General features: G+C 38.7%; 1 protein-coding gene across 1 annotated transcript in view; it reads left to right on the top strand.

The window, feature by feature from the left end:
* The window catches only part of PCSK5 (proprotein convertase subtilisin/kexin type 5), a 248,905-nt gene that overhangs the window by 186,412 nt on the left and 36,059 nt on the right, over positions 1-26,434 (top strand). The window contains exons 18-24 of the mRNA XM_085313604.1: positions 693-790; positions 1,328-1,457; positions 2,501-2,616; positions 17,318-17,420; positions 20,757-20,893; positions 23,677-23,874; positions 24,209-24,277. Coding sequence (XP_085169730.1) covers positions 693-790; positions 1,328-1,457; positions 2,501-2,616; positions 17,318-17,420; positions 20,757-20,893; positions 23,677-23,874; positions 24,209-24,277 — 851 coding nt within the window. The remainder of the gene's footprint in view (positions 1-692; positions 791-1,327; positions 1,458-2,500; positions 2,617-17,317; positions 17,421-20,756; positions 20,894-23,676; positions 23,875-24,208; positions 24,278-26,434) is intronic.

Raw genomic sequence — 26,434 nt, 5'->3', positions numbered from 1 at the left:
AGCATAAACAGCTACTTAGAGAAAAGCATGGAAATGTGACTCCTTATGCTATTCCTTTTTTCTCTGTTACTCGCTGTTTTGTACTATCACTCAAAAATGCCTGCAGGCAGAATACTGTAATCTTGACAAATCTCCCAAGCTACGCAGCACTGGTATTCAGTTTGGAGATGTGAAAGAAAACTGCTTTTGCAGAAAGAGGTGGTGATTTCCTGCATTGTGAATTTATTCTTAGCTGTGCTATAGCATGGTATTGGGAGATGCTGCTGGTCTTTCAAGAGAAGCATGAGATCTTGTTAACAAGTCCCTCAGCATTTTTTTAATGCAGTGATGCTGTCCCTGTGCCAAATTCCTCATGGGCAATTACGTTTTACATGCCTGAATTTTCAATGCTCTTTGGCACTGTTCTTTTTTTTTTCTTCTTCTTTTATCGTTTACTACTTGGCAGTATTTACTAGCAGTCCGTAAACAGCTGCTGTACTTCACCATAGGCGATACTGCATTTCATTCCCACTTGACGTGATTGCTGTCTCTAAATTTATAAAATATGAGCAGTGAAGGAATCTGGTGAACGCCAATAATTTCTTGTTCTTTTATTAAAAGAGAATTACTTGTTTGTGAATGAGCTTGTTGTCCTCTGTTGCTGTTATCTGCTCGGGGCTCAAACACTGTGCTTTTTTTCCTTTCTATAATAGTTTGCATGGCTCCAAATGTGCTATCCGCTGTGAAGAAGGAAAATACCATAATGGTAGGGAATGTGAACCATGTCACCGTTCCTGTGCAACATGTGCAGGTACTTCATTGACATTTGTCTGCATCTTTTTGTTTCTTCTATGTTCTRTTACCTCAGCTTTAATTTTACTCTATCATGGTTCCAATACAACATGACTGCTGACATGTAAAAATCTTAATTCTCTTGGTAGTTCATTAATATGTATTAGGTATGTCAGATTTCTTTCAGTTAATGTGCAAATCTGTTTTCTAGTGAAAARTGCACATCCACTCATATCTTTGCTTTTAATGGAGCTCATTCTAATTTCTAATTATGCCTCCATTGTCTTTCTAGAGGGAAGGAATGATTGATGGATTTTGTGGCAGCTTTAGAACTGCCAAAATCCATTTGTTTCAGAAAAAGTCATACTGAAATTATGTAACATAATGTAATTCTAGCCATATATCTTTATTGTTTAATGTTACTGTTTGCAATATGCAGATTCAGAAAGGACGTAAGGCAAGTAAAATGTGGCCTCTAAGATCGTGATAAACTTTTGCAACAGTTAGGCAATGGTAGGAACTGGCCAGTAGTACAGTGTATTTTCTCTCGTTTAAGGTGCTGGAGTAGACTCTTGTATAAACTGCACACAAGGCTATTTTATGGAAGATGGAAGATGTGTGCAGTCCTGTAGTAGTGGCTATTACCTTGATCATTCTACTGAAAGTGGATATAAAACCTGCAAAAGGTAGGAAGGTTCTTCATGGTTAAAGTATGTGTCTAATGTTTGGCAGCATGTTAGTTATTGTATAGGAAAAGATAAATAATATGTGAACATGAAACACTGCAGACTTCAAAAAATAGGAAAAAACATATTGAATGCTAAGCAARTAAAGGAAAAGGAGTTCCTACTTTAATGTGAATTACATTGATGCAGGTCTTTTAAAAATGCTTTTTCTTACATATGTATATATATGTGTCCTTTGCTTTTGAAAGCCTGTAGTGAGAATCTGAATAAATATGAAGAGAAATTCTGTATAATTTACAGATCTAGCAAAGGAGCTGTGTTTCTCAGCAAATTAAAGAAGTCAAACTAGGATTTTTAATAGGAAGTTAATTGCTAATAAGGACCATTTCAGTTCTTCAGCTGCACAGACATAGATGTGGCACAAATATAATATCAGATGGCTATCCAAAGTAGCTCATCTGTATACAAGTAAGTGGATAAGTCTTGGACAGGCATGTGCTATACAAAGAAGGGACATTATTTTTTCTATTCTATTCTTTGTTAAACAAATACCACAGGCCTTTTGGAAACATTTATTATTGACTTGCATTGGATTCAGGGCAGGAAGGGAATTACCATGTGTTACAGTTTTCCACAAAAAAAAAAAAAATCAAAACAATCAATGCACAAAATATGATGCAGCTTGAAGGATGGTTAAAGAACTAGGCATCAGGTCAGTCTTTTCCATTCTGTGGTTTTGAGATTGCCCCTTGCTAGTGCTGAGTACACGATCTATTTCACACCTTTGTTGGTTACTTCTGCAAAGTTCCAAGATGCTAGAATAACACGATTTAATTTAAAAAAAAAAATGAGTGAATATTGGTTAGAGGGAAGAAACAGGACAGGGCAATAGGGGGAAGTAATCTTTTTTTTTCTTTTTTTAATTAAATCAGCTGATATGGTTGAAAACAGCAAGTAAGCCCTTTGCACTACCCAGGAGGTRTCTTGGGACTGTTTGTGTTTGGTGAACAGGCCTAAGGCCAACCTCTGGTGCTCTCTTCCAGATGTGACGCCAGCTGCRTGGAATGCAGTGGCCACGGAGACCGAAACTGCACAAGCTGTCCAAGCGGCTATAACCTAGACACTGGTGTCTGTGTAGTGGGAACAGTCTGCAAGGATGGTGAGTGCAACGCTCTGAAAAGATTCATTTTGCTGCTGCCAGCTTCTTCTTTTACATGTATTGAGGTGGTTCAGTCTCTTTCTTCTCCTTCCTTACATCCTGGATCTTAGATCAACATTATTGCCTAATGTTTTCAGGTTTGTGAAAAGGAGAAAAATACATTAATGTTATTAATAGGATTAGTCACATCCACTTTACCTGAATTATCCCTCCCTACAACCTACTTTTCCCTCTTTATCTGTTTTTCAAAAGCCATTACTTCAAAAGAATTTTTGTGTGAAAATCCTAACATACTGTCAATAGAATCACATTTATCTATTTTGCCACCTTAAACTGTGAAAATGCTGATAACTAAGGGGATTTTAAATATCTATGGTGTTACTTAAATTATGTGAAAGGGTAGCAAGAGGAAAAGAAATAACTTTGAATAGGTAGAGCTCAATTTGTGGTGGAAAGTTGAGCTTCTGCTGAGGCAACCAAGACACCATGTTTACTGTTCACTGTTACTCATTCCTTTAGAACAGCACAGGTATACAGACACTTAGGTAAGGGCATGCTTCCCTAGAAACATTGCTATGTGAATTACATCTAGCTAAAGTCCAACAGATACAGTCCAACTGTAAAATCACACCAGAATAAAGCCTAATATAAAACAATGTGGAAAATGGCCAACATCACATGTGGTAAAAGCTAAAAAATGAGCCTTGGGTCCATGTAACTCCAGCTGGATTCAGTAAGAGTTTTATCAAAGATTTTAAAAAGGAGAGAAAAAAAGAGCAGGGTTAAGTCTTGGTTCTGTGGACTTTTACAGCTCCTGTAAGTTTTTAGGCCTTCTAACCTTGAAAAATACACTACCCAATGTAAAATCATATTGTATGTACAGAAGTAAACCAATCATGAGACTGTTTCATATCAGGATATTAGATRAAAGCATCCTTGTCATCTAGAGCTAGTCCAAAGAAGGTCAGCTATAGATGGACAAATGAACAGGAAGTTTGATGTTACAAGCTTTGGATAACTGCAGTCTCAGTAATCTACTGCAGTTCAATACTGCAGTGCAAATTTCTGATGTTTTGATTTGGTCTTCAGTATGCTAGGATAAAGCCATCCTCATCTCTGCTTGTGCAATCTCAAGAGACTCCATAGGAAGAAGTATCACTGAGGGTGGAAGTTACTTTCTTCATTTATGTAGAAACACAGCAGAAATAGCAGAAGAGTAGAAGGAGCTTAGGCAAAGGAATTTCATGTGCCTGAAATTCCCACCTTTATCCTTGAATCTTCAGTTAGTGCTTTTTCTTCCACATACAAACCAATGCTCTGCTCTTTCCTCTGCATACATACTATTCAGCTGGGAAGCAACATTAGAGCAAAATGCACAGAAGTAGGATTCACTCATGTCTTACAAAACGACTTAATCTTGAGCAGAGCTAAGATCTCTAAGGAGGTCCTGTGCACTGAACATTTTTATTAGTATATCCAAGACAAAGAGATTGTACATAAATTGTGCCACCCAGTAGTACTTCTCCGCTCATGAGCCTGAATGCTCAATTTGGATCCAATCAACGCTGCCCAAGGCTGAAAACAACCCATTTCACTGCTGTTTGCCCAGCTGTGCCCAGTTGCCTTCTCAATTGCCATGGGAAGGAAACGTCATATTGGAGCCCACCATATGGCACGTGTTCTCCACAGTATAGAGCAGCAGAGGAAAATAAGTCTTTTTTTTTCTATAAGTTACCAGGTAGGGAGGGTCTCATTTCACTGCTTAACAACTGAGCGCTAGTTACATGTGTAACCTGTTCTGTAGGGTTTGCATTTCTGTTGAGAATATTTTATTCTTTTTCTGTGATTTGACTGTTTTATTCTTTTGATTCATAAAAACTGAGAAAAAATTCCTTTGCTGTAAATATCACTATTTTCTAATTATTCTCTTTCTAATCTTTTTTTCCCTTTCACAAATGGATACCAATCATTCCCTGTCGGACCACACAATATCTCTTCCTGAAAAAAAAAATGCTGTTGAATGAAATTCCTTTTGATGGACCAATTTTCCTCCTTGCTACCTGCTCCTGAATGGTCTCTTCAACCAAATCTGCCTGTCTGACCAATTAAATCTTCCTCCATTGTCCACACCATGCTCTCCAAATCTGCAACTTCCCCTCCTTCTCTTACCGCCGCCCTCCGGAAGCCACGGAAGAGTCTTGGGCCGAGGGCGGATTCTGTATGCTGGTGAAAAAGAACAATCTCTGCCAGCGGAAAGTGCTTCAGCAACTGTGTTGCAGAACGTGTACGCACAAGGGGTGAGCTGACACCTCCCAGAGTCCTCTTGCTCCTGTAGACTTATAGATTAATCCATATTATTGAAAAAGGAAAAGAAAAAGACAAAAAAAAAAAAGCAAGCCACCTCTCTCTCTTTCTCCCTCTTCTTTGTCTGGGGAGATGGTGAACTGTTTGTTGGGACTTAAATGGAAAAAACTACAACACGCCTACCTTTCATAACTGGGTGTTTAGAGCTAAGCATCCAGGATCACAGAGTCAGTATTGTGTGACCAAAGCATTTGATGCCAAAATTAACGTTTAACTCATGATTTGATTTCCTGTCAACCTTAGGATTACTCCTGTTTTTTGAAGGTCCTTTTTCTTCCCTTTTTTTCCTGCTTGTTTCCCCTTCAAGATGTTTAAAGAGTGTTTCAAGAATACACCACACGTTTACATGGATTAAAACTAAACAGTACAAAAACGTTTGCATCAGTCTTTTTTGTGCTATGTATAGAGATAGGGGGAACTTGAGGAAATGAATCCCTGAGGGAATCAGAAACATCATCAGCTGCAGGACTAAGTTCTGCACCTTTTATAACAGTATTCTTAAAAAAAAGTGATCATTTCTGCACACATTTTTCTTACTTCCTCTGCTGTGTGCTGTTTTATGTATCACATGCAGTATGTATATATGTTTTGCCCAAAATGTTATTTTGGTCATATAGATCTCATTTTTAGACAGCTAGCTTATTAACAGATATGCTAGGGTTTCTATTTTATTTTTTTAAATTGTTAAAGCTAATTCAAATAAACTTTAAAAAAATACCTTTGTTCCTGTTGTGAACAGATGCAGAAGATACTGCTCCTCTTGGTTTGCATAAACAATATGTGTACTCAGAAATCAGAAAACATTGGTAATGTGTAAGGAGTATTCATAAATTATTGTTATCTTGTAACATTCACAAAACAGGGGACCTGATCCTGCAGACATACAAAGCTAGTCGTAGCGCTCATACAGAAATGCCAGTGTGACCGTATGTGACAGGATGTGTTTACAGGACTGGATTTACAAGCAAGCTTATACCACTGTGCCAAATACATCTCTGGGAGTAACTGCAAATAGATCAATAAATCAAAGGTTTTCTTAGTGTAACAATCTTGTCATGATGGGCCTGAATCTTCTTTTAACTCCAGGACAGTTACCTCACTGCAAAACCAGTCTAGGTGGGAAGAAAAGCAAGTCCCTGCATTTTTCTCTATACCCCAGTGCACAGCTGTCTGTTCAAATTTCCATTTAATATATTTTCATCAGCTTTTCTTAACCTACTATTTGAACGCCATTTATTCAGTAGAACGAAGCAAACTGAACTTCAAAGATACTGTCTGACGGGGGTAATACTTAAAAGGTACAAAGTGTCTCTCTCAGTTATCTTTCCAGGACGTGCAAGTAGAAAAGGGGTTGCTGGTGTTTAAGCATGTAAATGTTAGAAAATAAAGAGGCTCTTCTTTTTATATACAAAAATGCTTGTGGAAGATTTACAAATGAATGGATACGAACCGATAAGAAAAAATATGCTCCTTTTGCCAGACAGCAAATAAACTGTAACAATCCACACCTGGCTCTGTATGACAGGAGAACCTGTGAAGCTCCTTTACAAATTTCCTGATAAACATTCAAAAGTTATGAGAATTTAATTTGTGCCAGTTTAACTACTAGTCTGTTACTGCCTCATTTCTCAATATGACATTAACTAGAACATAATGCTTTCAAAGTTTAAGTTAATATTATATATRTTATATAAAAATATATATTCATAATTGAGATTTAATTATGTAATGGATTGTAAAGAATTTGTTTGAATACTTACAAATGCCTCTAACGCTATTATAGAGAAGAAATTAATATCTTTGTTTTCTTTTAAAAAAYTGACACATTGTTAAATCCAAATTCATTTTTACTGAAAAAAAATACTGTACATGTGTAAAATGTTCAGTTGTTATTTGTAAAATAGGGTAGTTCTGTTGTAATTGATAATGGCCAAAATCAATGTTATTCCATATTTTATTTTTTCTATTAAATTAACCTAAATTTCTGTTCCTTTGGTCTGGAAAAAAATGTTGATAATCTGTATGTAAAATATTTGTCCTGGAGGGCAAAGGTAGCTTTATGGTAAAGAGAACTTTGATCCCACATACAGGTCATTGCAACAGATTGGGTGGGTAAAGGTATTTAATTTTTTGAGTTTTTCCTTTTTTAAGGAGTGGAATTCATCAGAGCAGTAAAGTYTGGTTTCCATGGAGGACACCTTTTGTTTACTAGCAGTATGACTGTGTCTGAACCCTAGTGTGGTATGCGATAACCTTAGCTCCTTCCCACCCATAAGAGCTTGTGAAGAGACGAAATCTCTTGTGTACTTTGGATTAAAAAGTCAGACATTAATACCTCTTGTCTCAGGCAGTTTAGGAGGAAGGCATTAGCTCTGCAGTCATAGGTAGCCATTTGCGCAATGAGATGTTGGTCTCCATTCACTTGTCAGTATGCAGACTGAGTACACCTCGAAGCACAGCACTGGGCTGGGTTCTTGCAAAGGGTAGGCTTTCCCTCCCATTAAATCAAGATGCCTCCATAGAGGCTCAGATGTGACCCCTGCAGGATCAGCGCCTTAATTGGCTTTAGTCAATACACTCATTCATTACCTCACTTAAACCTACAGCCTGGTAGGAGACCGAACTGAGAGCTGCTTTGCAGAGTTGTATATTCAGTTTTAGGCTGAAAACCAGAACTTTCTAATGTCAGCTCAATGTCTTTGAATTATGTTATCTGCTGGTGCCCTAACAGGAGTGGCCAGGKGCAAGCAATATTGATAAACAGCACTGTATGTTGTCCTTAAACAAGTGGATCACTGCAGCAATGGGACTGAAATGGAAGGAAGCTAATTTGCTCCATCTTAGAGTTTTCTTAGGAGATAATTGCTCCCTCACCCCCCCCCCAGTTCAGTGGTGAGTAGTTTGTAGTATTCAATATCTGACTGTTTTGTTGGCATGCAGATATGGACCATTTTAGGAAGATCAGAAGCTACTGGGCATGAAGAAAATAATTTTCTCCCAGTCTGAAAGGACTGTGGATGTTATCAGTCCAAATTTGCTTGGTGGTTTCTGCCTTATTTATGTCACAAGTCAAAAAGCAATGACAGATTTTTGAGGAGACTCTAGCTTATACACACATCACTACTTCCTTGGTTCAGTATTTGCCTGTTCATGTCTATTTAGAACAATCCTTGAATGACAGAGGGATACCCCTTGATTTAAATGGGGCCTCATCCCCTGGCTAGATCTCTTCATTACTAGAAGTATAGAAGATATAGTAGTACTTGTGKGCCAAAAAAAAGGTTCTCACACATCAGCTAATACTGTTTTAAACCAGAAAAAACAGTATACCCCAGATGTGCAGAGTAGGTAGGCAGGACACGAGGCAAATCCCCCTGTATGAAAGCATCATTTTACAAATGGAAGGTGTATTTCTTTTTCTGTAATGAGGTTCCAGCCATGTTCCCTTTTAACTTCCAGCTCTCTCTTGCAACTTTCCAATGTCACAGGAAAATTTGAGCAACTCTGTGCTACTGAGTGTATTTTTGTGGGAGAGCAAGGCTGCTGCTGTTTCTTACTGTCAGGAAATGACAGTATGACAGTACCAGCCCTTAAGGTCAGTAGACTTACATACAGAGATACTATAGGTGGCTACAACAACTGTGCCCATCACTAAGTAGAAGTTGGTGATTTCCAAGCTAATCTTCATAATAAAGCCACATCATAACCAGAGTGAGTATAATCTGTATTAGTGGCCACTTCAGATTGTTATTTGCTGTTTTTAATGCAATTATTTACTGAACTGAATGACTGTAAGAAGACTTCAATTATAAATCCAGGATTCTTTCAAAGATATTTACATGACGGCCTGTATGAGCTGACGCTTTCAATCTGCAGCACAACTCAACACACAATATCTTGTCTTTGATCCACTACGCATGCCTTGTACTTAGAGCATGCATGCTCGTTTTCATGTCATTGCTACAGAATGATAGAAGCGTTCTGCCATTAGATGTTTGTGCAAGATGATATTCTAAGAAAGTATTAAAAAGTTTTACAGCATACAAAGAAAAATCCTAGTCAAATTTTCATCACAAAGAAACTGAACCCAACAACTTGCACAAGCTTGTTCAGAATCTGTAGTTTCAATATGTGAAGAAAAAAAAAGTTGAAAATGTATCTTTGATGAACATTTTGTTTAATATGAGAAAAACATTTCTGCTTGGCATAATATTTATTTGTTGTTTTATTAATCTATTTTGTAAGATTCCAATTTTTAATGAAATTAATTATCTGATTTTTTTTTATTGATGTCATCCTCAAAGTGGATGGGGCTTAACTTTGCCTCTTTAGTATACGTATAAGTGAGACTAAAGAATGGTGGGTAGAGACACAGTTTCCTTGAAACAAACTAAAGCTCTGGACCTTAGGATCACATCCAACCAGTGGGAGTACAACCAACACCTGCTTTTCCATCCTCGGTTCCACACTGGTAAGCAACAGAGGATTTAGACCTATTTAACTCCTGCGACATTTCTGTGAAGTCTCACAGCACCATGATACTGCGTTCTCTCCTCTGTAGAAACTACTCTGAAATCCTCAGGCTGAAACCAGTAGGATTATAGGTACGGTCACCTGCTGTGCAAGTGTAGCAGATACCCCCACAGAATTACAATTAATAGCCATGCTATGATTAAATTGATCCTGGAAGGACTTTCTCTCTGGATTAGAAAGCAAGGTTTATTGCATAATAAAGGATCCATTTTTCACTTCTAGCATGAGAAATTTAGTCAGAGGAAACCATATTATGGTAAGAAAGCTCATGTGTTTAAAATAGAGCATTCCTAGTAAGCAACATTTGCAGACTCTCTGTGACGAACCCAAAGGCTGCTTTTTGTTACATCTCTTTTTTTTTTCTGGGCAGCTATTGCATTTGCTGCTAAAGACGGCCAACACAAAGTTTAGAAGAATGGCACATGCCTAGTCATTTATTTGGCAGTATTTTTCAGTATTTAGGGGATGGATTCATTCAATGTCTGGGAAAATAACATCACTTTTCAAAAATACCATCCCAGGACAAAACACTGTAGAATCTTTGTTTTATGATGTTAGGAAAAGAGCATACTATGTACCCATTTTTCCAGTCAGGCTGTGAAGGAAAAGCTAGAACATGTTGCGATTATTTACCCAAAGAGAATGAATAGCTCCAACATGCCAATGCAATAAAAGCACAGGATGTTCACTCAAGTTTGATTGTTAGTGCAGTTTAGATGCAATACAGGTAACAGTGCACATCTTTTCCATTCACAACTCTCCCTCGCCTGTCCCCTACCCTGCTCCTGGTGGCTGCACTATGGATTGCACTGCCGTACACCATAGTGCTTGTAACCATGATAATACACTAGTTTTGTGCAACATTACTGAATSTAAAGACGAAAATAACTCTACCCAAATAAAATAGCCCGTTTTCTTATTCCTAGGCCGTACTAGGGATGAAGTTGTGTGAACCTAGTTCTTGCTGGACCTAACTTTGGTGTACCATTCCCGAGCCCTTCCAGTCCCAAGGTTCAGAAAACTTCCACAGTTAAATGGTGCCACAAAGCCTCTCCCCAGATTTATATGAATCCCAGTGCCTGTATCATGTACCAGTGCACCCATGCACCCTCTGCAGCGATCATTAAAGGAAACATCATAGCCTGTGCAACCTGGGGAAGTCATCAAATGACTTGGCTTTTCCTGCAGTGTTTGTRTTGGGTAGACACTAGGACCAGAGGAGATGTTAAGCAAGAGGAGATCACCAATGCAAGACAACTGAGGTGSCTGAAGAACTCTTAGTGAAGAACACATAGGGATAAAATTTAATCTTTTGTTTCTTTCACGATCTCCTTAGGACCACATTTTGCCTTCTAGAATCTGCCTCGTTATTTCAACCAATCTCTGCTCACATCCTGATTAAGTTTGAGATCTCCAGTACAAGCACTCAGTGCAGRGGTCACTGTTCAAGATAGATGCCACCACCGAAATAGTGTTGAGACATTCAGCTCTTCCATTTCAGATCCATGTCTATTCAAGTCAGGCTGCAGAAATCCTGTTGACAACAGGAAAGGCTCTGCTTATACAAATTACGGACTCCTCAGTCTGTAATGTAAGAGGGAGTAACTGTGCTACTGACYGAATCATACCAACTTGAGTGAGAAACATACTTTCTTCCCATATTAAAAGATTCTCTCTTTAATGTACTCCATGTGCAGATAGCACCACAGTTACTCAAACGTACAAAGTCAGTCTGCACCTTTCTGTTGTTATCTTCTGCAGGAAACTATCTGGATTTCCAAATCAATGTTATCAGCAAGGAGTGATGACTTTCAGTGAGATTCAGGTACCTCCATTCCACTGCCCTTTTGGAAATACAGAGTCAYGGGGCTTCACAGAAAATGACGAGACCCAACAAGGACATTTCCATTTGGAAGACTTCAGAAACACAGAGGCTAAAGAGACTTTTTCCATAGTTGGTCTAAAATTTTATAAGCAAAGCATTTGCAATACAGGCCAAGATCGCTCCCTTTCCCTTCCTGTGCTCTCATGGAATTATCGAATTTCAGGCTCCAGGCAAGCAGCAGCCCTGCCAGGCCCTGACCTCTGTGCTTGCAAAGGCAAGAGAGAAGCCCTGACCTCAGTCCAGCTTTCACTTCCAGACATCCAGGTTATTAATCCAAATAGAAATTTAAAGCTGATTTTTTTAAGTGCTGAATGTATCTTTCCAGAGTCTTTTTGTGCCTGCTTAGTACCCCTGAGAGCTCTGACTCTTAACTGGGCTTCTAACAATCATTGTGTAAATACGATGTAGAAATGAGGGTGGAAACAGGCACAAAGAAGTCGAGGGAAATCCCTTCATGTCAGCAAAAAGGGCAGCCATGCCTGATGTAAATATTTTTATTCAGCAGGGAAAAGAACAGAGGGCCATGCAAGATAGTATAGTTGATAAAGGCAGTTGCCCCTCTCCAGCCTGTCACGACTAACGGTAACCTGAGGCTCTATGTGAYCTCAGCTAATCCTGCAACAAAAGTACCTTTCATCCCAAAATCATTATATCATACCTGGCTCCACACACCACTGTTTGGGGGAAAGATCTTCAGCCCTTTTTCCAGGATCTTCCTTGTCAGCTGTCACAATGCGGAGGTAGGAGCTAGGAACTGTATTTCATCCATCAAGTTCATCAGTGCCTAAAGCACTTCTGAAAAGAAGACTTCCATTCCCAAAATCTTCTGATCACCTCAAATATCATCACTACAAATTTTGCTCCTTAAAACTCCTTTGTTTCTCCTTTATCCATTCTGCACATCCAAGTAGGGAGACAGGAATTTAGTCGCTGGGTAAATAATTGATTTGAGAATAATCAAGAAGGGGCCAAAAGCTGAAGCTAGACAAAATTAGAAACTAAGTGCAAATTTTGTATCACTTGCCAAAATTTAGGCAGAAAGGAAATGCTATAATATCTATGTCCTAACGTTTTAAAGCTGAAGGCATGCTTACTTTCTAGAAGCAATACTCTATAAGGCATTGGGMTTAATAAAGGGTAACTTTAAGAGGAATTCTTATTTTATGCAGGTTAGTATAAGTCTCTTATGGACTTTAAGAATTATATTTCTTTAGCAAAGTTCAATGTGTTGGTCCCATCATACAGTCAAAATAAAATAAAATGTATCAAGGAAAAAGCAGAACACTCTTTAAGACTGAATTCTCTCAGTTCTTGCTGTTGATCAGTGAAAAGCACTTTTGATCTATATTTCTTTATCAGCTTTGTGAAACCTGTGTAACTCATAAGACTGCACACAAAAGTCCTTATACAAAATCTATATAGATTCCTGTGAGAGTAGACAAGCAAAAGGGAGGAAATAAGGCCAAATTTTAGCTGATCATAAAGAAAAGTCACTGTGGCAACACTATACAAGATAACCAGTGATTTGAAAATTAGATTAAATGATATTTTGATTAAGAATGGGGAGCAAGTAAAATGTGAGTTGCAGTGACCAAATCTCATGGGAGTTTACGAGACGAAGATTTCTTTATGACTACCAGCACATGCAATGCTGTGTATTTCCAGGCATACCTTGCAAGGATATCCACATCCTGTGCTAGCTTGTCACCATGTCCTGTCAGTGAGTGGCAAAGATTTTTGCAAGCAGGAGAGAAATAATGACTAGATAACAGCCATATACTTGATATTGCTTAGGCAAAGATGTAGCAGCATCCTGGGAGCTATACTGATCCTAACTTGACGACCTCACTGCAATTCATTTTCTTTTGCCTCCTTAAAGGTATATAATAGTTCTTACCTCCTTTTAAAATGCTTCATATCTGCTGATAAGAATGTGGTGTGAAAGTAGGTTCCTGCATGCAGTTAAAGGCACAACCTGACACAATCAGAGGAGGAATAGAAGGAATATTTCAAACTAAGGACAGAAAAAATATTATACATGAAAATCTTCCAATTCCAAAAAATTAAGTCAATTACTATAAACAGCCAAGTAAAGGTTAAATCTGGAAAGAACTCAGGTGACTGCCCTATAAGAAACAGCTGTGAGAACTGGGTCTGTTTAGCATGGAGAAGAGAAGACTGAGGGGGGATCTTACCAATGTGTACAAGTACCTGAAGGGAGGGGGTCAAGGGGATGGGGACAAACTCTTTTCAGTTGTCCCACGTGACAGGACAAGAGGCAATGGGCATAAACTGAAGCACAGGCAGTTCCGCCTGACCGTGAGGGGGAATTTCTTCCCTGTGAGAGTGACGGAGCACTGGACCAGGTTGCCCAGAGACGTTGTGGAGTCTCCTTCTCTGGAGATCTTCAAGGCCCACCTGGAAGCAACCCTGTCTACCATGCTGTAGGTGACCCTGCTTGAGCATGGGGGTTGGACAAAATGATCTCCAGAGKTCCCTTCCAACCTCAACCCTTCTGTGATTCTGTGACTAATTGGTGCTGTTTAGGCTAAGGCACAGATGAAGTGCATTACTGGTTCTATATGCCTAGTTATGTCCATTAGACAGATAAATTTAATATTGAGTAAATAAAAAACAAAGAGTGGGGGTTTTGTTAAATGGCACTTATCTAGCAAGATTTTTGAAGAAATTTATAGCCCACACAGAATTCTGGCAAACAGTTAAACTAGTCTGCAGAGTAGTTTAAAAATCTTCTTCAAAGCTGCACCTCAATGTTAACTCTTTGAATATCTACAAATTAAACTGTCCTAATAACATTCAGTGACAGATCTACAGCTGTAGATGTGACTTGTAATTCAGAAGGCCTACCATATAAGTAATTTGTGATGGACACTTTTGTAATAGTATGCTATAAAATGCTCCAACTCAGAAAATAAAGTCAGCAGAGAAGTGGCCTTTCTGGCCCTATTCCAGGGCAGCTGAAATGAGTTACAGCATTTCCAATGAAAGAAAKAACAAAGAAAGAACAAAAGCCTTTGAAAAATCAGCACTCCTAAGAGAAGAAGTAGGAAGGACTTAAGTGGGCATRACCAAGGTATATGAATGAGTAGCTCGAGTCATAGGAATAAGCATACAGACAGCAGGGGCAAACAAAAAGAAGGCAGTAGGGACTGGAGAAACAACAAGGTTTCCGAACACACATCACAAAACAACATCAGAGAAGTAATTATTTAATAACACTGCACTGAGAGATTTCTGAGGCATTTAAAGGCATAAGTAAAAAGCACTGAGCCACCAGAACCTGCAAAAGGAAGCATTTCCCAATACTGTATTTTTTCATGATTGTGTATTATCCAACAAAATACATAGAAGAAAGAAACTGAGCCTCAGAGAAACTTGATTATTTTCTACTGGAATATGTATGATACATTAAAATCTTACAAAGTCATTTGAGATCATGAAATTCCATGTTATACAACCTGAATACATGTTGAGAAGTGTCAAAGAGACCTACTGAGCTTCTACCTAGCAGAAATTATTACCCCAAAGATCTTCTGAACAGCAGACTAATCTTTTTTTCCTAGAATGTGAGGATTATAAATACTCAATATTGTGATATTTACTGATCAGGACAAAATTTGGTCTTGGTAACTTGAGGATAAATGCAGGCAGTGTTCTGCATCAAAAAGTTGTACAATTTATGCTGTTTTTGTCATTAGTGATTTATAATGTAACCTATCACACAGTATATAATATTGCGACTTGGAAGAGCTGCAATAATTCAGTGGAGCTATATCCATTTACATGATTCAAGGTTTGGCTATATGGGCACGGATCAGACACATGAGCTGTATGGAGATACAGTTAATCCAAATGTTTTTTGAGGTCTTGTGATAATAAGCACTAGAAAAATGTGTGTATACTCTTGCACACAGCCACTTCCTCTGCATGCAAACAAAAGGTATTTCACAAAAATGGAAAGTCATTATTGAAGAATGCAAGAGCCAAGAAGCAGGCWAACACTGCCTGTGAATCCCAGAGGACAGAACAGTCTATTATAGACAATTCTAAAGAATTCCAGTGTGTGTAAATCCTACCTTGCAAAATTCCTCATCAACCAAGACAGCCCCATCTCTTTCTCTGATRTGTTACATCGTTACACTTTTCACTGGAATGGTTAACCAAATTTGGGGTGTTGTGGGCAGCTGCTATTTGCAGCAGAAGAAAATAGTAGTGTTATGTTTCTTCGAAGCACACCTTTGCTTGCACAAAATATGCAGATTTCTGTTTCTCTGAGTTCAGCAAGAGACTATTTGCTCCCAGTTCTGAGCTTCTTCCCAGTTAGCACTGATCCCAGCGCAGCTTCTGAGGAAGATACTCTCTGCGTTTTGTATGGCTGTGTCACTGTGGGGCACAGGGCTTGTCTTTGACCTTTTTCCTAGGAAAAATAGGAAAGATACAGACCTTCACCAACTGAAAATCTATATGTATATCCATGTTTTGGGTACTTCAGCCTTGRCCCGTGGCTGGCTAGAAGGTCAGTTGCTGTGCTTTTGTATACCATTCCYTTCCCTTTTAGCACAGTGGGCACTATCCTAGCTTTTACATCATACCAGGAATTTCAACTGTTACGAAATTTGTTAGCATAGATTTGTATGAAGTAGAAAAGACAAGAAACAGAGAGCCCAAATAACAGGATTTTAGAAAATACTGCTTTCCTACATCTATTTGTCTACTTGTTCATATGATCTCCTTCCTTTTCAGTACAAGAAACTCATTGCAAYGGATATCCAAAACCAAGTAATTCCCCAATCAGGTTTTGACACAGTGTGTGTGACAAATCATGGATTTTGTAGCAGCAGTACAGGTAGCTCTCTGTCCACTCCCTTCAGTTACTTATGGATGAAGGAGCAGCCAATTATCTCAAATATCTAGGCTTGATTAGAAAATTTTTTCCCACTAACGTACAATATGCTTAATCTTGGTTTTTATAAATCTGTTTGATAAATTGATTTTTTATCCCTGTGCAATGCCTTTCACAGATATAGTGCTCATGCCACTTACCAAATGACTGTCTCCACTCAGATGAAGAGCACAGCTATGTAGATATGCAAACAATTTTTAATGATTTGTGGAATAAAGAGTGGACTGTACACTTCAGCACTGTAATAGAGTTACTGCATTCATGATCTGTGAGTGTTTACATCCTTAGCTTCAGGTTTCAGATAATCACTTATAAAATAGAAGATCTTTTCAAGTCCAGATTGGTTCTTCAGCAGCAAAATTTCATTCAGTCTAAGTGTGCATGTAAATCTCTGAAGTAACTGCAGGTCTTTCAGGAGCGGAAGGACTCCTGGAAGGTGTTTAGTGAGGGACAAAAATGCTATACCTAGAGGTTTTGAGAGCACCACATCTCTGACTCATGGAAGCTTGCTCATGTCCTTCTGCACACCACACTGAAGACCAGCATACTCTTTATACTGGAGCTYGTAATTATGGGGATGCTACCTCTGCACTGGAGAAATCTACGTAATGAATGGCTCACGGATAGCACTGTTGTTGTTGGTGTAACTCTCCATGCTGAATATTAACAAAGTTGCATTACTATCTCCTACTGATGCAAGAGAAATAGCATCAGCTCCTACAATAACAGTCACTCTCCATCAGACTTGTATAGAAAAAATAAAAATTAAAAGGTCTATGAACTTCTAATTCTGAATATCCCAAGGGAACAAACACTTGTTTTCTTCATGCCCCAATGAAACATGTTTGTTTCAGGAATTCAAAACAGATCTAATTCTGTTTGCTTATTGAATTTACTAACATGCTTTAGTGCTTTTTTTTTTTTTTTTTTTTTTTTTTTTTTTTTTTAATGTGAGATGTTGATCTGAAATAAACACTTGAATTCTTTTCTACCAGGGGAATATCTTGATGATTCCCAGAAATGTCAGTTGTGTGAAGTATCCTGTCAGAAATGCATTGGACCTGAGCAGGACAACTGCATCAGCTGTCCAGGCACAAGGTATGTGTCTCCTAGCATGAAGGTCTTATATCAGAATCTGCAGAAATGGCTGCGCAATCTTTAGCAGTAACTTGCAGACTCAGATGAGTCAGGCAATCAACGAATATGGCAAAAAAATCATGGCAAGGAAGTGAGAAAACAAGGGTTCTGTGAACACAACCAGTCAGTTTTACAGACAGCCAATATTTACACAGATGGTTCCCACAGATACAGAAAATTTTCTTTACATAAGTGAAATAGTCTTTCCTTCATTATCATCCATTCAAAATCATGGTTCCCAAAGTCAAAATACATGAATTCAAATGACAAGAGTCCAGGATATCTACAGTTTTGCACGGTGATGGAATTTGGCAGAGCAAATGAATAAAAACACTAAGGCAATTAAGTAATTTGGGAGATTTTCATAGCAAAAACTAGTATCTAATCATAGACTCCTACCTGTKAGCTATAAGGCTATTTTTTCTAGCTTCCCACAAGAAGTCAATGGAACAAGAAAGAGACTCCTCTGCAGATCAGGCTTACCTCTAGGTGAGCTAGCACTTGATGCAGGAGTCAATTGCATTTAGGTTCATGTCCTATATATTTATTTAGCTTTCTTTATCCTGTTTATTTATTTAGCTTTAGTCTCATATCAATTATTCTTGTTCTGTTGCTCTGGATTTATTGTAGCTAGTGGACATTTACACTGATATAAAATTGGAATCAGGTCTTGTATAACATTTTCCTATATATAAAAAAAAATCTACGAGTAATCCCTAAATTTACAATGCAAATATTTATGATAAGACCTTACCATAAAAGACCTAACCCAATGGAGTCCAAACAAATTCATAACTGAGGAAACAGTACTGATTTAAGCTGTGTTACATCAGAAATAGCATTAGCAAAGGTAGTCTGGGCAGAATTTTGGACTAAGAACTGAATTGCCCTGATTCAGAATTGTATGAAATTAGGCTCTCTGTGTTTCCTATTTTGTGAGTTTTACCCAGAGATATCTGCAAAATTAAGGAAGTACATGGCAACGAAGTTATAATGCTRTTAGGCAAAACCACATACATGTTCGCAGTGATGAAGCTGTCTTGAGTCTCTGTGACTTTATGGAAGTGTGCTTTCTCCCCTGTAACAAATCACTTAGCAATTTTCGGTTTTTTACGTGGAAGGTATCCACAGACTTTTTCTGCTCTCTCTGCACATTGTGGAAAGCTATTAGGAAAAGTCATATTAGGACAGTCATTATTAAAAGAAATATTCATGAAGAGAAATCTCAACCAGAAGCAAAAGAATAATGTCCTTCCAATGGACATTACTTTTTATGTACTGGAAACAGACCTGTCCAAATGACAGATTCTCCTAAATCGTATAGCTCTTCAGAGCTTTAAATAGTGTCTGTTGAAGACAGTAATGAGTGGCGTGGCTGTTAGATAACACGGACCAAAATTCAGCAGTGGAGCTTTCCTACTGGGCAACAGCTTTCCTCTTTGTGAAGGATGAAAAGATTTGGGGGTATGGGGAGAAAGAGGTTACTGAAAATCCCATGAAAATGAAAACTATGAACAATGTCTGTTCTTGGCAAGAATTCAGCACTAGGCATTAGCTCATTTCACAATAAACTCACTGTCAGATCATTTTCTTGTTTGAAAATCCAAAATGCTATTACCTGTTTTCAAAACAGAAGGGAACTGTAGATTTTTGTCCAGCTAAAYAGTGATTTTCATAAAATCCCTCTCCTTCTGTTCATTGTTTGAACTACAGAGGTTAGCTATAAGATCTGACCTGCTGGTGTCTATTATTAGGGGCAAAATAATGAAAAGCAAGAAGAATGTACTTTACCACTACGCCAACTGTTTGTAAGAAGGGCTACCATTTCAGCGAGTATATGTGATTAAATACAGTCATTTTTGCAGGTCATACAAGCACAGCCCAGCTCCCCCCAGGATTTTTGTCGTGTTCTCCCATTTGCACAGAAACCATCCAGCGCGAGCTGCAAACCCCATAAAGAGCTGAATAAATATCTTAATGCAGAAATCTTTATACGAGCTGCAGCCTACATCTCACAGGCTCCTGAGCTGTATATTTGCTGAACACCTCACACATCCAAAATCTCTCTCTGCTTCTCTCTGGCAACCTATGTTCAGCYTCACAAGCCTTTTCATCAATTTCTAAGTTGTCTTAGACACTAATTTGTTATGGTGCCTGATAACAGCCTCCTATCAGGCTGTTTGCATGATAGCATATTCTTCCATCTTCACACCTCATCATTTCCCATAATATTAAATTTTAGATGGTTTCAAAGACTATGTGACGAAATTACTTTTAAACTTTGCAGATATTTTTCCTCTTATTCTTTCAGAATAAATTTGTCAATGACCATAGCAACCCAAATTTATGATACTGTAGGCATTCTTCAATGATACTGAGTGGCTCTAAGGAATCATGCACTATTTTAATATTATGGAAAGCCTATTGCACCTTAAACACACAGTCTTGAAATCTGTACCACAATCCTGACAGGGAAAATCAAGTCCCAAGTCTTAAGATACTAAACTGGTGAAGGACAAAAGAAGTTGAGTGGGAAATAACAGTCTCTCACCTCTTATTATCTTTTTTACTTGCAAAATATTCAAAACATTTTCAAATTCTAGTCAACCTGTTTTATACTCTTTTAATTGTCATATTGTTATTGATATATTTCTTTATTTTCCCAAACAGATTAAAATTTTCAACACATAAAAATATTCTGTAGAACATATTTCATTATCCAGCAAAAAAAAAAAAAAAAAAAAAAAAGAAAAAAGAAAAAAGAAAACATTTAGCAGAAAAACAGCAGTGTTTGCAGAGATGCAAGTCTGAAAACACAGCTCCTAAAGGCTTCAATCCTGCCAAGATTCAGACGGATGTTTGACGTTAAGTACAAAGTCATTTCGCTGAAGTCATTGCACAGCTCAAAGCAAGTCTTTATAGTAAACCTAATAGAAAACTTCAACAGATGGTTAGTTCTTTCACAGAGGAAGACCCGTTCTTGCTTTCTTTTTAACAGACATAAGGGAACTCTCCAGAGGTTGTTGTATAAGGACATCTAGGTACAGGACCAAAACATGATTATTCTGGCAAACTAATACAACTCATCTCTGAAATCTAAGATTTGAGTTCAAAACATATGTGAACTTTCATTTTATCTGAGTAAATTCTGTAAGATCAGGGGAACGAAGGGGAAAGTGCAAAGACTCTAGCGTAYAGAACAAAGGAATAATACCTTATTTTCCCTGCTGGTTTGCTTTAAATTTAAAGAACAAGATGTTGCTGAATATGTAATTCTGCCTCTCTCTGCCCCAAAAGAGCCTTTGACGATGGTCGCTGTGTTATGCAATGTCCCAGAGGAAAGTTTGAATTTAAAGGACAGTGCCACTTGTGCCATCACACCTGTCTGGATTGCAATGGAAGTGAACCTAACAAATGCACTGTTTGTGGAACAGGTAAGAAAGATTTCCTCTCACAGCTTCTGCCCTTGTTGGGCTTCTTAGTTTTCTTTTCCCTTTGCTCCCAGGGCCAGTTCTTAGAGCCGGTMTAAAATGCTTTTGCTACTGATCCGAATCACAATCTTGTTTTTAAAACTGAAGGGATCTTGGAATACAATTCCTTTTTGAAAGTATTAGAAAACACAGCTCTATGGTGTCCTTGCATCTTTATGCATTGTGCTGGGTATATTTTGGGTAGGACGTGTCTTAATAGGAACAATAATAAGACAAAAAAGACACAAAACGTGCACAACCTTCTGGAAAATAAAGCACAATGCCCACCTCCTCCAATCTCTGCACAGTGTATATTGCACCAAAACAGAGAAAAACTGCATGCACAGAGTAGGCATGGAGCTAGGATGCTTTCCAAAACATCTGCCTAGGGGCAACTGCAGGATCCACCACAAACTGCCATATCCCTGTGACTGGGTAGATGGGGMCCACCACTAACATCTAAAAGACATCTAAATCAAAGACATCTAAATATGTCTTTCACTACATTTTTATACAGATTAAGTTGAGACAGAGGGTAATATTATTAGCTCTGTGGTTGCCCCAGAAAAGCAATTCTTCTCTTTTTGAAGCACCAGTATTGTATACATTATGAAAATTACTCCCTGTCACCTCTCCAATGCCTGGTGGATAAAGAACTTGAAGGTTATTACATGCAAGTATTTGTGAATTGCCTAAAACACCCCTGGAAATGAAGAGTATTTAGGATTTAACTTAATTTCTTTTCATAAAAGAAATTTTGGTGAGCTTGTTCTGAGGACCAGCAGTACGTTCACGGCCTTTTTCCTCTCAGGAGTTATTTCAAATTCAGTCCTCCTGAGAAGTGACTGTGGCTTTGCTTAGCAATAAGTGTCTAAGTTACAAGAAAACACTAGTACAATTGACATTAATTACTTGAACTGATGATGAAACTGCAGTTCTGATTTCAGACTCTGCAAATGAAAAGACAAAGGCTTCAAACTCCAGGTGAGACATGAGTGGGGAGAGTTCGTATAACTTCTTCAAGTACCCCCTACCGCTGCAGATAGCAATATAAATTACCCAGAAGTGGAGATTCCAATAAGAGTCACACCCYGAGGAGACTGGAAGAGTTGACCTAAACATTCATATATGAAAACTAAAAGAAACAAAGTCTAAACTGTAGCTATTCACTAATATAGCTGCCTTCTTTGAAGCTGCAGAAATATACTACCATAAGCAATAACACCTTAACATATGTAATTTATGCTATCGGGTGGCTGGTAAGAAAACTCCCCACATGGCATCACTAAGCTCATTGAGTTATAGGTGTTTCCATAGATGTCACACAATCACAGAATGGGCAAGGTTGGAAGGGACCTCTGCAGATCATTTTGTCCAACCCCCATGCTCAAGCAGGGTCACCTACAGCATGGTAGACAGGGTTGCTTCCAGGTGGGCCTTGAAGATCTCCAGAGAAGGAGACTCCACAACSTCTCTGGGCAACCTGGTCCAGTGCTCCGTCACTCTCACAGGGAAGAAATTCCCCCTCACGGTCAGACGGAACTGCCTGTGCTTCAATTTCTGCCCATTGCCTCTTGTCCTGTCACACGGGACAACTGAAAAGAGTTTGTCCCCATCCCCTTGACACCCTCCCTTCAGGTACTTGTACACATTGATCAGATCCCCCCTCAGTCTTCTCTTCCCAAGGCTAAACAAGCCCAGCTCTCACAGCAGTTCCTCATAGGGCAGATGCTCCAGCCCTCAGATCATCTTTGTAGCCCTACGCTGGACTCTCTCCAGTAGCTCCATGTCTGTCTTGTCCTGGGGAGCCCACAACTGGACACAGCACTCGAGATGAGGCTTCCCCAGGGCTGCGTAGAGGGGCAGGATCACCTCCCTCCACCTGCTGGCAACAMTCTTCCYAATGCACCCCAGGAGACCATTGGCCTTCCTGGCCACAAGGGCACATTGCTGCCTCATGGTCGGTTTGTCATCCACCAGCGCTCCCAGGTGCTTCTCTGCAGAGCTGCAGAGTCAACCCCCAGCTTGTACTGGTGCCTRGGGTTATTCCTACCTAGGTGCAGGACTCTGCACTTGCCCTTGTTGAACCTCAGGAGGTTCCTCTCCACCCAGCTCTCCAGCCTGYCCAGGTCTCTCTGAATGGCAGCACAGTCCTTCAATGAATCAGCCAGTTTCCTTGGAAAGCTTTTCAAGTGGGGCACCTTCCAGTTACCCCATCCACTAGATAATGCTATTATTCTGATATAAAACAGAGTCACATTTCTGCTTCAGATTCAAATCTAAACCTTTCAGAGTTTAGCAGCAATTAGGAGGAGGGTTACAGTTTAATCCACAATGGAAACAGATTGATAGTAGGTAGTTTTGCTTTCATAATGGTGACTTTATATCTACAAAACAAATATTTTTTGGTTGAGGAGATTTCTGTGTTTGTGGCAAGGGAATATTGGGATCCTAGTAATGGAAATCTCTTCATTGGTATTTGATTAGATTAATGGACACAAATAGTGCTTATTCACTAGCATAACATTTTTTATGCTGAAAATCTCCCAACCACGTGGAAGGGTTTGAAGTTCCAAAMCGTTTTCACATTTTAGTTCATCGGATGTAGAACTATATAAATGGTGCAGTTAGTAGGTAATATTAATTACCTCAGCTAAAGGATAAAGGACTGGTGCTTAATAACACTGCTTTTTCTGCCTCGGTGTCATCTGTCACTGACCTCTTTTCCTTGTTTGTTTGCCCTACAGATAGRAGAGGGATGAACCGTTTCCTCTACCGTGGGGAGTGCAGAGAGAGCTGCCCTCCGGGGCACTACCACTCGGAGCACGCCTGCATGCCCTGTGCTGTTCACTGCGAAGTGTGCCTGGACACCAGCCACTGCAAACGGTGTTTCAGAGGATACTACCTAGCTGAAAACGTATGTCAGAAGCGCAGCTGTAGAGAAGGTAACTGTCCGTCGGCAGGACTAATAAATACTCTTTGCTACTCTATTATGCGAAAATGCTGAGAGGTTTGGGCTCCTGTTCTGGAATGCATAACGCACAACCTGGTGCTGCGATCCTTGAAGTCTAACTCCGATTCTCTTCTAATATTATGTTAATATAAAATAAGAGTATTTTCCTCAAGCTGAGTAGACTTTCACAAGAATGAACTAATTTCATTATTTCAAATCTTTCTTCTGTTTTGACATGAATAAAGATTATTTTCAGGCCTCTTATGGAATGCTTTCAAATGCATTTATCTAGAACTAACCCAAAATTGGGGCTTTTCAAAATGCAGGTGAAGTGGAAGACCCTGACTCTGAAAATTGTATACCTTGTGCAGATGGATGCCAGAACTGCAAATGGGGTAAGTATTGCCTTTATGAACTCTTCTCCTTACTCTTAAGGTGAGAAATGTATTCCTTTCCATCTCTGATTATGAGCCTTTGCACATGCTATTGAGCAGTTAGTGAATGCTACATCCTCTCACCAACAAATTGCATTTTTCTTGGTGTGTTTATCATAGAACACCAATTCTAAATTCTAGCACCAGCATAAATAAGAATAAGCTTCTCTATTCGTTTAGTTATTAATCTTTGCAACACTTTTTACTGCTTGAATACCATACTAAAGCTGAGAAGTTTACTGGCTTTCTGAAGCTATTATCAGATCCAAAACTGTATCATAGAGGTTCAAAACTTACAGGCCTGAAAACAGATTATCAGATTGTATTTTCTTCTTTAAAGAAATACATATGAGAAATTTTAACTTCATTCTAGGGCAAGTCACTCAAACAGCACTTCTACAGCCAGAAAAAAATTCTAAGACATAGGTTCATTTTTCATGCAAGATTTAAAAAAATGTTCTTTGTTAGCATAATATGATGCTGGGAGAAAGTTTATTGTCCTCATATAAACGCCATTTAACTTGTTGAACTCAATTCCTCAAATCCATACTGCGTAAATGTAAGTGAATGCAATCTAGTACAGCTTTTTAGCTCTCAAGAGCAGTTTTTGATCACACCTTCAGAGGCTTTAAARTGTTCAAAAGACATTGCAAGTCATTGCTGCCCCTGTATGTATGTTAAGAATACTATTTCCTATGGCTATATGGGCTACAGTACAACTAGTAAGTAATTCAGGACYGAGGGACAACATATATTTCAAAAGACCATTTTTGAAAATGCTGAAAGAAGAGACAGCCAGGGCCACCCCTCTCTTGGCCCCAAGTTCAGACAGATTTGCACAGAGGCCTTCATACCCTTTGGTTTCTGCCAGTTGCTACCTTAAGTGTTTTGGGGCCTGGTAGAACTGAAACTAGAGTCAGTACCAGGAGACTGAACATTGTTATCCCAATAAGGGTGAATACTGGGAAAGAAAACTCAGCAAGTATCCCAGGAGAACAAAGAAAATCCCACCCACAGTCACAACCACTTTGATATTCTCTCTGTTTGCTTTTATGACAGTGCCATGTTCACACACCTCACATTTATGTAAGCATTTTCGTCACGTAATACTTTCTCCTCTTTTTCCAGTGAGCCAGTCTATCATACTAAAAAGCTCCTAACAATTCCATTTCTGTTTGATTTCTATATTGATGCATGAACAACTGGCAGCCTCAAGTTTTAATATGATTGTAACTATTTTGTGGTCCATACTAGGCACGTTTAGCAAGGTGTGGTATCCAGTTTCATGCTAGCTATCTCCTTGGCTGTGTGCAGAAAAAGGAAGAAAAAAGTAAATAAAGATAATGTGTTTTAACACCAATCTTTCTTTAATGCCTCTATCAGGCATTGATTTACTAGTTTATGCTAATTTTTAGGTGCACTTCACAACACAGTGGATTAAAATTCTTCATATCTCCTCCGAAACTGTTTAGTGCAAATCCTTGGTTTGACTTAGAGTGGAATGAACTAAGAACAGCAAAAAGTTCTTATAAAAAAGTAGTCACTGCAAGTACCTGGGAGGCTGATTTTCTTCATGTAGAAGGACACTGCAAGGCTCTTCATGGACAGCCAGCATACAGAAAAAGGGGCTGTGCTCATTTGCCTCTAATCTCGGTAGATAACTCATCTTCTAAATAATAATCAGCTATATTCACTTTATAGTTACTCTCAGATTCTTACTCTCAAAGTTTTGATTAGAAATACACTTTTCAATGGCTTCAAAGATCAATAAAATGGGCAGAAGTAAAACAAAGGCTGAATTAACTTTCACTGGAAAGTCGGAAGTATTAAGAAGCCAAAGTTTGATAAGGGGCATGTTATTAAGGAAACTATCTGGAAGTCATGATGCATATAGTACTGAGAGCTTAAATAGGTTGGTTTAATGCCAGCTCTATTTGGAGCAGAAGAACAACAGTGGGATAAAAACAAGATCCCAAGCAGATTTTGTAAATTACCATGTGTTTCCGAAATAAAGCATGAAACTTTAGACTTAAAATGAATCAGATAGAGATGCTGTTTGATTGTGTTTCTGCTCCAAATAGTCAGTGAGATTTCTACCATATTGATAACTTAATTCAT

The sequence above is a fragment of the Rhea americana genome, unplaced genomic scaffold (assembly GCF_003343005.1).
Source record: "Rhea americana isolate MKP2758 unplaced genomic scaffold, rheAme1 scaffold_11, whole genome shotgun sequence".
In the NCBI taxonomy this organism is placed as follows: domain Eukaryota; kingdom Metazoa; phylum Chordata; class Aves; order Rheiformes; family Rheidae; genus Rhea; species Rhea americana.
The sequence above is the reverse complement of the archived record's forward strand: the minus strand, read 5'-3'. Positions and strand labels throughout refer to the sequence as shown.